The sequence below is a fragment of the Moschus berezovskii genome, chromosome 22, assembly GCF_049115385.1.
Source record: "Moschus berezovskii isolate FMDL1 chromosome 22, NW_MosBer_1.0, whole genome shotgun sequence".
In the NCBI taxonomy this organism is placed as follows: Eukaryota; Metazoa; Chordata; class Mammalia; order Artiodactyla; family Moschidae; genus Moschus; species Moschus berezovskii.
In genome coordinates, this window is record NC_142481.1 from 11,769,441 (window position 1) to 11,783,520 (window position 14,080).

At 50.2% G+C, this 14,080-nt stretch overlaps 1 protein-coding gene across 1 annotated transcript; it reads left to right on the top strand.

Moving 5' to 3' along the window:
• Positions 1 to 1,968: 1,968 nt before the first annotated feature.
• On the top strand, positions 1,969 to 6,050 carry LYPD5 (LY6/PLAUR domain containing 5). The gene is made up of 5 exons (XM_055412001.2): positions 1,969 to 2,132; positions 3,750 to 3,878; positions 4,418 to 4,594; positions 4,791 to 4,937; positions 5,206 to 6,050. Exons 1-5 carry the CDS (start codon positions 2,045 to 2,047, stop codon positions 5,463 to 5,465), a joined length of 801 nt encoding a protein of 266 aa, XP_055267976.2. The 5' UTR covers positions 1,969 to 2,044; the 3' UTR covers positions 5,466 to 6,050.
• The last annotated feature ends 8,030 nt before the right edge of the window (positions 6,051 to 14,080 follow it).

Consider the following 14,080-nt stretch of genomic DNA (forward strand, 5'->3'; position numbering starts at 1 on the left):
ATGCAGAGAGACTGAACTCAGTTCCACTGAAATAAAACGAGGGAGGGGTTTTCAGCGCTGGACAAACTAGTGGGAAAGTGCCAGAGACAGAGAGGAGGTTGGTCCAAGGGCTGGTCCAGCACAATGACTTACTCCTGTGTTTGCAAATGTTCTTCGCTGTGATTAGGCATCTGTGTTTGCTAATTTGGTTCCTGCCCCGCCATACACAGAGCCTGCGGGACAGGGGTACTATCTTCCTTAATGATGACATTTCGAAGTGACGGCACCCAGGTCCTTGAGAAAGACATTCCTGGGCTGTAAAACTGGCAAGCAGCTGGGAGAGGATCTACCTACATTTCAAAGGGACAAGGAAAGAATCGGCAATGACAAGTTTTCTAAAGTAAATGCTCTAAGAAAAGGGAGGCTGGGGTTTCCTGTAGTCAGGAAGAAACCCTGTGTCAAGTTTAGTCAAGTTCAGGAAACCATTAAGGCTGTCCTGGTCACTGCCTCTGCCCATCCATCTGTGGGCTCATGACCCTAGGTCTCTGCATGTGCTTGGTACCCACCCCGTATGGCACAGTGAGTGGGTATGACCCCAGCAAGCAGTGCCTTCAAGCAGCAAGAAGCAAGGCAGATCAGGCGGTGAGGACCTGGGGTCTCTATCACAGGCCCCACTGCCCATCTGGAAGTCCCCATCTGCCCAATGTCTGAGCGTCCACGTGGGTGTGTCTGCATCCTTGGGCGACAGTGTATGTTTCCAATCATCTGTCTGTGTGTCCCCTCCAGTGTTTTTAAATTCATTCACTAAACAATCTAGGGACTTTCACTGGCTCAGACTCCACTATCTCAATGCAGAGGGCCTGGGTTTGATCCCTGGTCAGGGAATTAGACCCCATATGCAGTCATTAAAGATCCTGTGTACCACAACTAAGACCCAGCACAGCCAAATTAGGAAAAAAAAAAGAATCCGACTTGCAATTCAGGGGACATGGGTTCAATCCCAGGCCAGGAACTAAGATCCTACATCCCACAGAGCAGTTGTGCTGTGACTAGAGGGTCCGTGCACCACAACCAAAGATCCCACGTGATGCAACTAAGATCCAACACTGCCAAATCAATAAAATAGTTAAAACAATCTAATAAAAATCTATCAAATACCTTCTGTGGGCACGTCTGGTTCATCAGGTCTGGGCTGATTTGTCTGTCTAGATTTGCATCTGTCCACACCGGGTGTGTCTGTTTTTCTGCATCCCATGAGTAACTGCCTCTCTGGGAGGCTCTGTCTCCCTGTCAGTTTGTCAGTCAGGTCTTTGACTCACTCATTCCTACATCATCACAAACATCCCCTGCGACCCCTGAGGAATTCACAGCCTGATGGAGGAGACAGACATTAGCCTAACCCAGAGTGACCAAGGCTGGGAGACAGGGAGGTGCTTGAGGCTGAGGGTGGGGGGATCATGTTGTTGGGGCAGGGGTGCAGGTCAGGGAAGGCTTCAGGGAGGAGGTGATGTTTGCTTCTCTGGGTCTGGAGGCATGGTCCCATACAGGTAGCATGTGTCAGGGTAAAGGAAGAGAAGTCAGAGACCACGTGTGCCCACCTCAGACTAGAACACAGTGCTGGGCGAGTGGGGTAGACAGTCCCCAAAATGCAAGTCCCCCCAAAATGAAGGGTTACAAGCCCCCAACCCTCCTCCCTTAGACCCAGGATCCAGACCCCCAGCCCCTCCTCCCTCAGACCCAGGAATCTAGACCCCCAGCCCCTCCTCCCTCAGACCCAGGATCCAGACCCCCAGCCCCTCCTCCCTCAGACCCAGGAATCTAGACCCCCAGCCCCTCCTCCCTCAGACCCACTGTCCAGACCCCAGCCCCTCTTCCCCCAGACCCATTGTCCAGGCTCCCATCATGATTATCTAGGAGGAGACTAGTCCAAGCGGGGGAGGGCGGGGGTGGAGGAATGCCAGCCTGCCTGGGTAGCGAGGATGCCTGGGGCTTAGCTCGGAGAACCAGCCAGGCAGAAGTCAGAGCAGGAGGAGCTGTCCTCCGTATCTCCACTCAGGTCCACAACATGGCAGTGGGAGTCACCAGAGTCATCCTGCTGTGCCTCTTTGGGCCTGTCCTCTGCCTGACCGATGGCCAGACTTCTGAGTCCAGTGGTAAGAAGGGCAGTTGGGTGGGCAGAAGCTGGACTCTTCTGGGTCTGAGGGAGCAGAGAGAGTGGGGGCCAGATTCCAGGGACTCAGGGAAAAGTGAACTGGGGGCCCTGACTCTGGGTCTGAGGGAGGAGGGCTGGGGGCCTGGACTCCCGGTTCTTGGTCAGAGAGACTGTGTCCTCTCCCTTCTCGTCCCCTCCTCTGGCCTTCCCACATCACTCGCTTCCTCCACTATCTCAGGTTCACTACTCCAGCCTTTCTCATCCTCTCTGCCTGTGTCCCCATTCATTCAAAGGTATTTCTGGGGAGGCATGGGGGCTTTTTCTAGAACTGGCAGGAAACCTTGACTCAGGCAACCTTTTCCCCTACAGGGACACAGTCATATCAGGATTGTAGTGGCTACAAATTTGAGAAATTTGAGAGGTGGGAAGGAGGTTATGCCTCACACAACTTTGTGTGTGTGTGTGCGTGTGCTCATCCACAGAAAGAAGAGAGTTCTATTTCTGTGTGTGTCTGTGTGTCAGCATGTGCTGTGGGTCTCTGTGCTTGTGAGTGTGTATCTATAGCGGGTTTTCACATCTGGGTATTTGAACAAATGTTTTCATGGGTCTGTTCATCTCTGATCCTCACTTTTCTTTGTAAAAGAGATGTGAGTATAATTTTGCATCTCTGCATCTCTGTGACAGGTAGGCCTGTATTTCTGTGTGTGTGTGTTTGGGTATTATGATGCATGTCTGTCTCTCTGTGTATCTGTTGTGTGTCTCTACGAATCTTGTATCTGAATATGATTTTAAGTTGTCTGATTTTGTAGGTGTCTTTTTTTGTGTATCTCTATCTTCGCCTAATTGTAGGCTCTGATTTTATTTGTGATTCTTGGGTCTGTATTTGTCTCTCCCTGGGTATGAGTTCCTGTGTTCCTGGGTCTGTGTGTTGTGAATGTTTCTGTATCCACACATATTTCTGTCTGAGAGTCTGAATTTTGTGTGAATGAGATACCTTGGTTTAGGGAGTTTCTATTGGAGGGTCTGGGTGGTACTTGTTTCGTGTGTGAATGTAGAACTCTACATGAACACATACAGGGTACTCTGTGTGTATTTCTGAGATTGGCATGAACCGGTGAAAATTTTGTTATTTTGTGTTTACATCAGTGTTTCAGTGTTCTGTCCAGGTATTGCAGGGACTGGCTGTTCATGTGTATTTGTAGCATGAGATTGCACATCCCTGGGCTTGTACTAGAGTGTTTTCCATCAGCAGCACTTTAGGGCTACTGGATATTGTGTGTTTTGTTGGGAGAGGGGAAAACAGAGCAGGAGTGAATTACTTCCTCCTTTTTCAAAATCTTAGAGAGCTTCCTGGAAGAGGGTGGAAATTTGGAACAGCCCGGGGGGGGGGGGGGAGGGGGAACTGGACCGGCAGGTGCAGAGGCCAATACCCTTGCCAAGAGCCAGGCATAGTCAAGAGCAGCTACACCAGCAGACCCTGCTTCTCTCAAGGCAACAAGGCCTGTCATCTCTAAGAGCAGAAGGGCCTGGCTGTCATCTTTAGGGCAGAGCCCCAAGTGCCTGGCACAGGCTCATGGCGGGCCTGTTCCTCTCACCGAACCCCTGCTCCTCTCCCCAGGGACCCAGGCCCGGCAGTGCTACAGCTTCCAGCACATCTACTTCGGGCCCTTTGACCTCAGTGATGTGAACTTCAGCAATGTCTCCTGTCCGCAGGGATGCTCTGAGGCTGTCTTGTCTCTGAACACTGGTGAGGGGCAGGAAACGCAGAATAAAGAAAGGGGCGGGGGGCGGGGAACGAGGACGGGGGTGAAACGTCAGCCAGGTGGGGGTGGGAGAGGGGGGACGGAGTGGGAGACAAAGGATGGGCAGGGACTGGCTTAGAAGAGGAGACGAAAGACGGCGGTAGAGATGGGGAGGTGAGGGAGGGGGAAGCGGGAGAGAAAGAAAGAGGGGGTGAGGGGGTGGGGGGCGGGAGGAGGAGACCGTGTGGAGCCAGGAAGGGGCGCCAGAAGAGCAGACCCGAGAGAGAGAGAAAAGGAGAAAAGGGCTGGTGGTGCGGGGCGGGGGGCGGGGGGCGCGGCGGGGAAGCGGAGTTTGAGAGGGAAGCGAGGGAGGAAGAGAAGGGCAGGGCAGCAGGGAGAAGAGAAGCCAGGTTGCGAGGATTGTGGAGGCGGAGAGGAGACCGAGGAGGGAGAGACTCGAGACTAGAGCGAGGGGAGTGGGTGTGGGAGACGAGGGCGGGCTGGAGGAGAGGCAGCGCCCCAGACTCCATCCCCTCGCCCCCAGGGTACCGCTCCTCAGTGACCTTGGTACAGAAGGGCTGCTGGAGAGGCCCGCTTACGGGCCAGATGCTGTCGGATGACAAGTCGCTGCCGCCTGACTACTCGGTGGTGCGCCGCTGTGCCACCGACTTGTGCAACGCGAACCTCCAGACCCACGACTCCCTCCCCAATCTGAGCCAGGGTAGGCGAGGGGGCGGGGCGGGGCGCGGGGCGGGGCGGGCCCCCCGGCGTGGGGCGTGGCCTCCGCTGGGCTCCTCCCCACGGCGCGCCGGATTCCAGCCTCCAGTCGAGCAAGATGGGCGCCCTGGCGCAGTGCGCACGCCCCACGCCCGGACGGCGGACGGTGACCTGAGCGTGCCTCCACGCTCTCTTGGCAGCGCCCAGCCCGCCGACGCTCAGCGGCACCGAATGCTACGCCTGCGTGGGGATCCACCCAGAGGACTGCACCCCGGAGAAGTCCCGGCGGGTCCAGTGTCACCAGGACCAGAGCGTCTGCTTCCAGGGCAATGGACGAATGACCCTTGGTGAGGGGCTGGGAGGGCGTGGGCAAGGGGCGTGGAGGCAGGGCAGGAGGGCAGGGCGTGAGACACGGCCCTGGTCTGAGGGAGGAGGCATGGCCCTGGTCTTGGGGGGGAGGCATGGCCCTGGTCTGGAGGAGGAGGCCTGGCCCTGGTCTAAGGAGGGACTGGAAGGAAGTCCGAGGACCCAGTCATGGCCTTAGCCTCTGAGGTGGAGGTTCAGGTGTGGCTGCCTCCCTCCGTCCTGACCCCTCCTCACCACCCCGCCTCCCAGGCAATTTCTCAGCCCCCGTGTACGTCCGAACCTGCCAACGGCCCTCCTGCACCATCAAGGGCACCACCAGCCCCTGGACAAACATCGACTTGCAGGGCTCCTGCTGTGAGGGGGACCTCTGCAACAGGGACTCCCTGACCCAGTCCTTCACCAGCGCCTCAGACACCGCCGCTCCCCGGGTGCCCCATGTCACGGTCCTGCTCCTCACGGTCTCCCTGCTGGGTGGCGCTCTGGGAGGACCCCTTGGGCTCTCCTCATAGGCAGCTCCAGCCTCTTCCTGAGTGGGATTCTGGAGGCAGGGCACACACACCCCCTTCTCATTGCTTCACTCCCTGGAATGTGGAAAATCAGAGTTACACACCTGTCTCTCTCTCTCCCTCCCTCCTTCCTGCTTCCCTGCCGATGCCTAGCCCTTACCTGGTCAGCAGGCCTGGAAGAAACTGGGCAAGGTCCCCAGCACCCCAGGGTGGGGAGAAATGGCCACATCCCACATAAAGAGCAAACCTGGTCCCCTGCTGAGCACCAAACAGGCCCAGCCTCCCCGCAACCCATTTCCTGTTGTGCGTTTCCTGGTCTGAGGCTCTCCAGGAACCTAACCAGCTCCAGCAGGGAGCTACAATGATGTCTTTATTAGTATCATCATGGGAGACTTGAAAGGCAGTATAACCAGCATATCCTAGACATTAGGAGCCCAGACCCTGAAGCCAGGCTGCATGGGTTCAAATCCCACCTCTACCATTTCGCCTGTGGGTGACCTTGGGTGGTTACTTAACCTCGCTGAGACTATGTTTCCTCACCTGTTGGGCAGAGGTGAAAATAAAAGCTACAGTAATGACAAGACCTACTTCACAGTGGTTGTGGTCAGAATTTAACAAGATGAACATGGAGTACCAGGTCCAAAACTGTCAGCCTTTGTCATGGTGCTCACGTCAGAGACTAGCAGATGTGATGCTTACAAAGGCACTTGATTGGCCTCATGTATCTCGTGAGTGGGGAGCGTGACTCCAAGCCCTGTGAACCAGTAGGCAACTCTGCCTCACAAGCACATGAGTGTTGATTAACTCGATAGAAAAACGCTTGAGATCCAGCAATCCCACTACTGGGCATGCACCCTGAGGAAACCATAACTGAAAAAGATCTGTACCCCAGTGTTCACTGCAGCGCTATTTACAGTAGCCAAGCTGTGGAAGCAATCTAAATGTTCATGACAGATGAATGGATAAAGAAGATGTGGCACATTTTTATCACTCATTCATAAAAAGGAACAAAATTGGGTCATTTGTAGTGATGTGGATTTGGGCTTCCCAGGTGGCACCAATGGTAAAGAACCAGCCTGCCAATTCAGGAGACTTAAGACACACAGGTTTAATCCCTGTGTAGGGAAGATCCCCTGGAGGAGGGCTTGGCAACCCCCTCTGGTATTCTTGCCTGGAGAATCCCATGGATGGAGGAGCCTGGCAGGCTATGGCCCTTAGGGTCTCAAAGAGTCCGACACAACTGAAGCGACTTAGCACGAATGAACCTAGAGTCTGTCATTCAGAGTGAAGTAAATCAGAAAGAGAAAAAAAAATCATATATTAACGCATATATATGGAATGTAGAAAAATGGTGCTGATGAACCTCTTTGCAGGGCAGGAATAAAGACAAAGATGTAGAGAATGGACTCGTGGATGCAGGGAAGGGGAGGGTGGGATGAATTGAGAGTAGCATTAAGTAGTGTCCATGTGTAAAACAGCTAGCTAGTGGGAAGCTACTGTACAGCACAGGGAGTTCAGCTTGGTGCTCTGTGATGCCTTAGAGGGGTGGGGTGGGAGATGGGGTAGGAGGGAGGCTCCAGAGGGAAGGGATACATGTATACATATGGCTTATTCACTTTGTTAAACAGCAGAAACCAACGCAGCATTGTACAGCAATTCTACTCCAATGAAAAAAATCAAAATTTAAATTAAAAAGAAAGAAAAACACTTGAAGCAAAGCTGAACCAGGCAAAACTCTCTAACCTAAGGGGATCAGGGAAGATATCCTGAAGGAAGTAAACCTTAGGCAAACTCTTAAAGGATAAAGCATGCGAGCTCAGTCGTGTCTGACTCTGGGATCCCACGGACTGTAGCCTGCCAGGTTCTTCTGTCCATGGGACTTCCCAGGCAAGAATACTGGAGTGGGCTTCCATTTCCTTCTCCAGTGGTTCTTCCTGACCCAGGGATCCAACCCACGTCTCCTGCATTGCAGGAGGATTCTTTACCGCTGAGCCACCTGGGAAGCCCAAAAGATAAAGAGGAACTGGCAAAGAGAAGTAGGAGAAAGGGCATTCTAGGTGGAGGAGATAGCCTGGACAAAGGTCTGGAGGTAGCGAGGGACTCAGGGCTGTGAGACATTTACACAAGCTCATGAACTTCATAGAAATGGAACCCTCCAGCACATCTGTGTGCACACAGGTTTTACAAAGTCCCTTCACGTCATTTCCCCACAAACTGAATTCTCCCAGTGACCCAACGAGGAAGCAAAAAAAGGGAACCGCATGCCCATTTTGCAGAGAACTTGCCCAAGGCGCAATGAGAGTAATTTTCAGAGTAACTGATGTAGCAAGAATGTATCCTCGTATCTTCAACTTCACCCCAACAGGCAGCGGTGTGGGGAGGAGGGCATCTCAGAAACACTCCTACACTCTGAGGTCATGGGGAGAAGGGCTCTCAATGCCTGTACATCCTGACTTAGGCGGGGAAGCTGAATGTCATTGTCGATTCATGCATCTCCTTTACTGAGCGCCTTCTGTGTGCCACCTGATGTGAAGAGTGACTCACTGGAAAAGACCCCGATGCTGGGAAAGATTGAGGGCAGGAGGAGAAGGGGGTGACAGAGGATGAGACGGTTGGATGGCATCACCCACTCAACGGACATGAGTTTGAGCAAACTGAGAGACAGTGAAAGACAAGGAAGCCTGATGTACTATAGTTCATGAGGTCGCAAATAGTTGGATACGACTGAGCGACTGAACTGAACTGAACTGTGTGCCAGGCACCATTCTTGCTGCTGGACATACAGCAGTGAACAAAACAGGCAAAAATCCCTACCTTAAAGGTAATGACTTTTCTCGTGGGGGGGGGGGGGTGCAGAATTGGAATTTTATTACAAATGTGGTTTAAACCTGGGCTGGTCAGTCTGATGTGGACTTGGCTAAGCTACAGTACCAGTTAGTCATTCAAATGCTAATCTCAGTGCTGCCTGGGAGGTATTTTTTAGATGTGATTAAAGTCTGTGGTTAAAGCGTCTGCCTCCAATGAGGGAGACCCGGGTTCGATCCCTGGGTCGGGAAGATCCCCTGGAGAAGGAAACGGTAACCCACTCCAGTATTCTTGCCTGGAGAATCCCATGGACAGAGAAGCCTGGTAGGCTACAGTCCACAGGGTCACATAGAGTTGGACACGACTGAGCGACAGAACAGAACGGAACGGAATGGAAAGTCTGTGATCAGTTGACTTTAAGTTCAGTAGATTCAGTTCAGTTCAGTTCAGTCGCTCAGTTGTGTCTGACTCTTTGTGATCCCATGAATCACAGCACGCCAGGCCTCCCTGTCCATCACCAACTCCCGGAGTTCACTCAAACTCATGTTCATCGAGTCGTTGATGCCATCCAGCCATCTCATTCTCCATCGTCCCCTTCTCCTCCCGCCCCTAATCCCTCCCAGCATCAGAGTCTTTTCCAGTGAGTCAACTCGTCGCATGAGGTGGCCAAAGTATTGGAGTTTCAGCTTTAGCATCAGTCCTTCCAATTACCCTAAGATCATCTGGCTGGGCCTGATTCAATCAGTTCAAAGTCATCAAAAGCAGAGGTAAGGCTTCCCTGCAAAAGAAATCTGCCTAGGTGAGACTTCCCTGGTGGCTCAGTGGTTCAGAATCCGCCTGCCAATGCAGGGGACATGGTTCAATTCCCTGGTCCAAGAAGATCCCACATGTGGCGGAGCAACTAAACCCATGCACTGCAATTTACTGAGCCCGTGCTCTAGAGCCCTCGTCCCACAACTACTGAAGCCTTCATGCTTAAAGCCCATGCTCTGCAACAGGAGAAACCACTGCAATGAGAGGCCTGTGCGCCAAAACTAGAGAGTAACCTCAGCTGGCTGCAACTAGCGAAAGCCCATGCATAGCAACAAAGATTCAGCATGACCAAAAATAATAAATAAGTAAATAAAAAAATTTTTAAAGCATACAGAAAGATTCTGGGGAGTGGTGGCATTCTCTCAATGTGTGTGGTGATTTCATGGGGGTCCACAAATGTAATTTTTTTCAATGAATTTATTTTAATTGGAGGAAAATTACAATATCGTGGTGGTTTTTGCCATACATCAACATGAATTGACCACAGGTATACATGTGTCCCCAACAGCCTGAACCCGCCACCCACCTCCCCCATGAATGTAATTTATCCAGTGTGCTTAGTCGCTCAGTCATGTCTGGCTCTTTCCAACCCCATGGACTGTAGTCCACCAGGCTTCTCTGTCTATGGGATTCTCCAGAGAAGAATACTGGAGTGAGTAGACATGCTCTCCTCCAGGGGATCTTCCCAACCCAGGTCTCCAGCATTGCAGAGATTCTTTCTGTAAAGAATCTGAGTCACCAGGGAAGCCCAAGAATACTGGAATGGGTAGCCTATCCCTTCTCCAGGGGATCTTCCCAACCCAGGAATCAAACCTGGGTTGCTTACATTGCAGATGGATTCTCTGCCTGATGAGCTACCAGGGAAGCTCCTATTTGTCCAACATATATCTCTATATTGTATGCACTTTATGCATGTATGGTATACTGCATTAAAAAAATACTAACAACAACAGTAAAGTCAAACCTAGAGCCTAAGACTCCCACATTGTGGCTCTTGAATCTTTGGTGACAGAGGTCAGGATACTGGCTATCCCTGGTGCATCAGTTGGAAGAGGGGACAGGAGAACCTCTTGAGATAATGGAGTTGCTCTATGACTTGCTTGAGGTGACAGTCACACATGTCCACACACAGGTAGAACTGCATCAATCTGGACACTTAAGATATGTGACCTTTCCAATGCGTAAGCCATACCTCCACAAAAGGAAACAAAATTAAAAGTATGACATATAATTAAATGATCTCATGTCTGCGATTTGCATGAAAATAATATAGGAAGTGAGGAAATGGGTGGAGGCACTGATGAAATGCAATTAACCATGAGTTGGTATTTGTTAGATGGTTTCATGGAGGCTTATTATACTCTTCTGTTCACTTCTGTTTGTTTGAAGTTTTCCATAATAATATACATGTCTCTGTGTGTGTACACATGAACAGATAGATGGATAGAACAACTACCATTTGAGTCCAGTGACCCAGGCACTCCCTCCCTTCAGAACTCAGATGCCTGCCTCCTCTCAATGGTCAACATGGTTCCGTGTCTGGATCCTGCTTGCATCGATCGCCCTTCGCCTATGAGTCCCTTGCCCTCCCCAGGTTAATGCAAGTGGGAGCCTCGGTCAGCACCAAGGATAGATCCACACACTGGGTCTCAGAACCACAGACAGCAACTCAACTAATAAGTGAGACAAAGGACAGGGCAATGAGGAAATGACATCCTTCCCACTTCCAGGACAGAGTGGAACAGGGTGAGAGGGCAGAGTCAAAGCAGAGCCAATCAGTACTATTGAGTAAGAGCAGTCCTTCAACCAATAACCACTGAGCATCCCCTGTGCCCACCACTGTTCTAAACATTCAGGATGGCAAAATCCCTGTCCTGTTTAGGGATTTGAAAGAGAAAGAGAAACAGGATTTGAAAGAGAAGAAAACAGGATCATTTAATAACCCTAAGGGCCATGATAAAGACATAGTAATGAGATGTGATATAGAGTTATTTATGGGGCAGGAGAGAACCATTTCTGGGTTGTATTTTGTTTTCTGGTATTTTTGTGGTGGGGAGGAGGCACTGTGAAATCTTAGTTCCCTGACCATGCCACTTGCATTGGAAGCTTGGAGTCTTAATGGACCACCCGGTAAGTCCCAAAGGGAAGTGGATCTTTTTTTTTAGGTTGCACTGGAGAGCATGCTGAACTTCCCCAATCAGGAATCAAACCCACAACCCTTGAAGTGAAAGCACAGAATCTTAACCACTGGACTACCGGGGAAGTCCAAGGACCATTTCTGAAGAAGTGGTCAAGGAAGAGACTATATTGAACAGAGAACTGGATGAAGTAAAGAAATGATCCAAGAGGAGACTGAAGATAAAAGCATTCAGGCAGAGAAAAGTAAGCATCAAGATGTTGAGGCAGGAAAGAGCACGGCATGTTTGGGGATCAGCAAGAAGGTCAATGTGGTGGAGCAAAGTACGTGGAAGGGAAAGTGGCCAGAGGGGTTTTTAGTAAGATAGACAAGATAGGAACAGACATACAGAGAGAGAAAGATAAAGAGAGACAGGAAAATAGGAAAGACAAGCAGAGACTGAAAGAGTTAAAAAAAAAGAAGACCCAGAGGCAAAAAGAAATTAAGGACTTCCCTGGTGGGCCAGTGGTGAAGACTGCATTTCCAATGCAGGATGGATCCTTGGTAGGGGAACTAAGATCCCACATGTTGCACAATGTTGCCAAAAAAATAAAAATAAATTTTAAAAAAGAGAGAAGTAAAATAACACTAGCTATAATTTATAAAGTGCAATTTCTCTATCTATTGTATTACCTAATCACGTGTACATATTTATGGGCTTCCCTTGTGGCTCAGGTTGGATCTCTGGGTTGGGAAGATCCCCTGGAGGAGGGCATGGCAACCCATTCCAGTATTGCTGCCTGGAGAATCCCCATAAACAGAGGAGCCTGGCAGGCTACGGTCCATGGGGTTGCAAAGAGTGAGCGTCACATGACCGAGTGACTAAGCACAGCACACAGCATATTCATATATACACACTCTTTATGATGAAAAACTTCAAACAGAAAAGTGAACAGAAAAGTGTAATATTTATTGTTTATTGTATAATGAATCACTTCAAAATTTATTGTCTTCTTTTTGATAATGTATTCTTATTATTGCATCTTCTATTAAAAAACTTATTTTTAATTGGAGGATAATTGTTTTAGTGTTGGTTTCTGCCATATATCAACAGGAATCAGCCATAGGTATACGTATGTTCACTCCCTCTAGAAAGATGGTACTGATGAACCTATCTGTGAATCTGCAGGGTGGCAATGAAGATGCAGACATACTTGTGGACACAGCGGGGGAAAGATGGGGGGCGTGGAATGAATTGAGAGAGTAGCAAAATTTAGTGCCATAAAACAAAAAGTACTTCTCATGATTCTGGGGGTTGACAGGGCAATCCTGCTGATTTCTATGGGGCTGGGCTGGGGCTTGTGGCCAGGGTGCTTTGTTTCTCCTCTGTATGGCCTCTCCATGTGACAAGCTTGGGCTTCCTCACAGGATGGAGTCTTAGAGTTCTAGCTTTTAGTTCTCTTAAGAACCGGACCTGGATCTGGCCCAGCATCATTTCTGCTACATTTCCATGAGTCAAAGCAAGTCACAAGCCAGCCAGATGGAAGGAGAAAGGACGCAGAGTCTACCCGTTGAAGGGAGAGGCCACATGCCAGCAAAAAGGAGCCAGCTTGGGAGACAAAGTGCCACAAGGGCTTGACATATGCCAGGTCCTGTGTGTGTGTGTACTTAGTTGCTCAGTGTCTGACTCTTTGTGACCCCATGGACTATAGCCTGCCAGGCTCCTCTGTCCATACATTTCCCAGGCAAGAATACTGGAGTGGGTTGCATTTCCTCCTCCAGGGGATCTTCCCAACACAGGGATCAAACCCGCATCTATGTCTTGCACTGGTAGGCAAACTCTTTACCACTGAGCCATGGGGCACTGCACCTAATCCTCAAGCCAACCTTGTGACACAGGGTATAATCATCCTAATTTCACAGGTCTCATGGCACACACAGCTAGGGACAGCAGAGCTCGACATGAACTTGGGTCTGTCTCTAAACCAGGCTGTATGTGTGTTATGTTATTATATTCCACCCAAAAGAGTCAGTAACCGTGGCCATGTCAAGATTTAACCCAACTGACCCAAAATCTCTAGACATCCAGATTGTGAGACTGATGGTTTACTTGTTAAGTCGTGTCTGATTCTTTGTGACCTCGTGGACTCTAGCCTGCCAGGCTCCTGTGTCCGTGGGATTTCCCAGGCAAGAATACTGGAGTGGGTTGCCACTTCCTTCTCCAGCAGATCTTTCTCACCCAGAGACTGAACCCTGGTCTGCTGCATTGCAGGCGGATTCTTTATATATACATATATATGACGGGGCTTCCCTTGTAGCTCATTCGGTAAAGGATCTGCCTGCAGTGCAAGAGACCTGGGTTCGATCCCTGGGTTGGGAAGATCCCCTGGAGAAGGAAATGGCAACCCACTCCAGTATCCTTGCCTGGAGAATCCCATGGACAGAGGAGCCTGGTGGACTACAGTCCATGGGGTCACAAAGAGTCAGACACGACTGAGCGACTAACACTTATATATGACTTAATAAAACAAATTATTTTTAATTGGTAGGGAAAACAGAAATACAAAGGATAGAATAAAAACAGAGAGGCATGCATTTGGAGACAAAGGCCAGGAGACAGAAACTCAGAAGCAAGGCCAGTGGGTACAGAGAGAGAGAGCAGATTCACAGAGTCAAAGCAAAAGCGAGAGAGAGATCGACAGAACCACAGGGTCTCCCTCCTTTAGCCAGGAAGCTCCGTGGGGCAGGGATTTTGTCTGTGTTGTTATTCAGTTCAGTTCAGTCGCTCAGTCGTGTCCTTGAATGCTTACAGCAGTATCTGACACTCAGTAGGTACTCAGTAGAAGGATTGTTTAGTCACTAAGTCGTGTCTGACTCTTTTGCG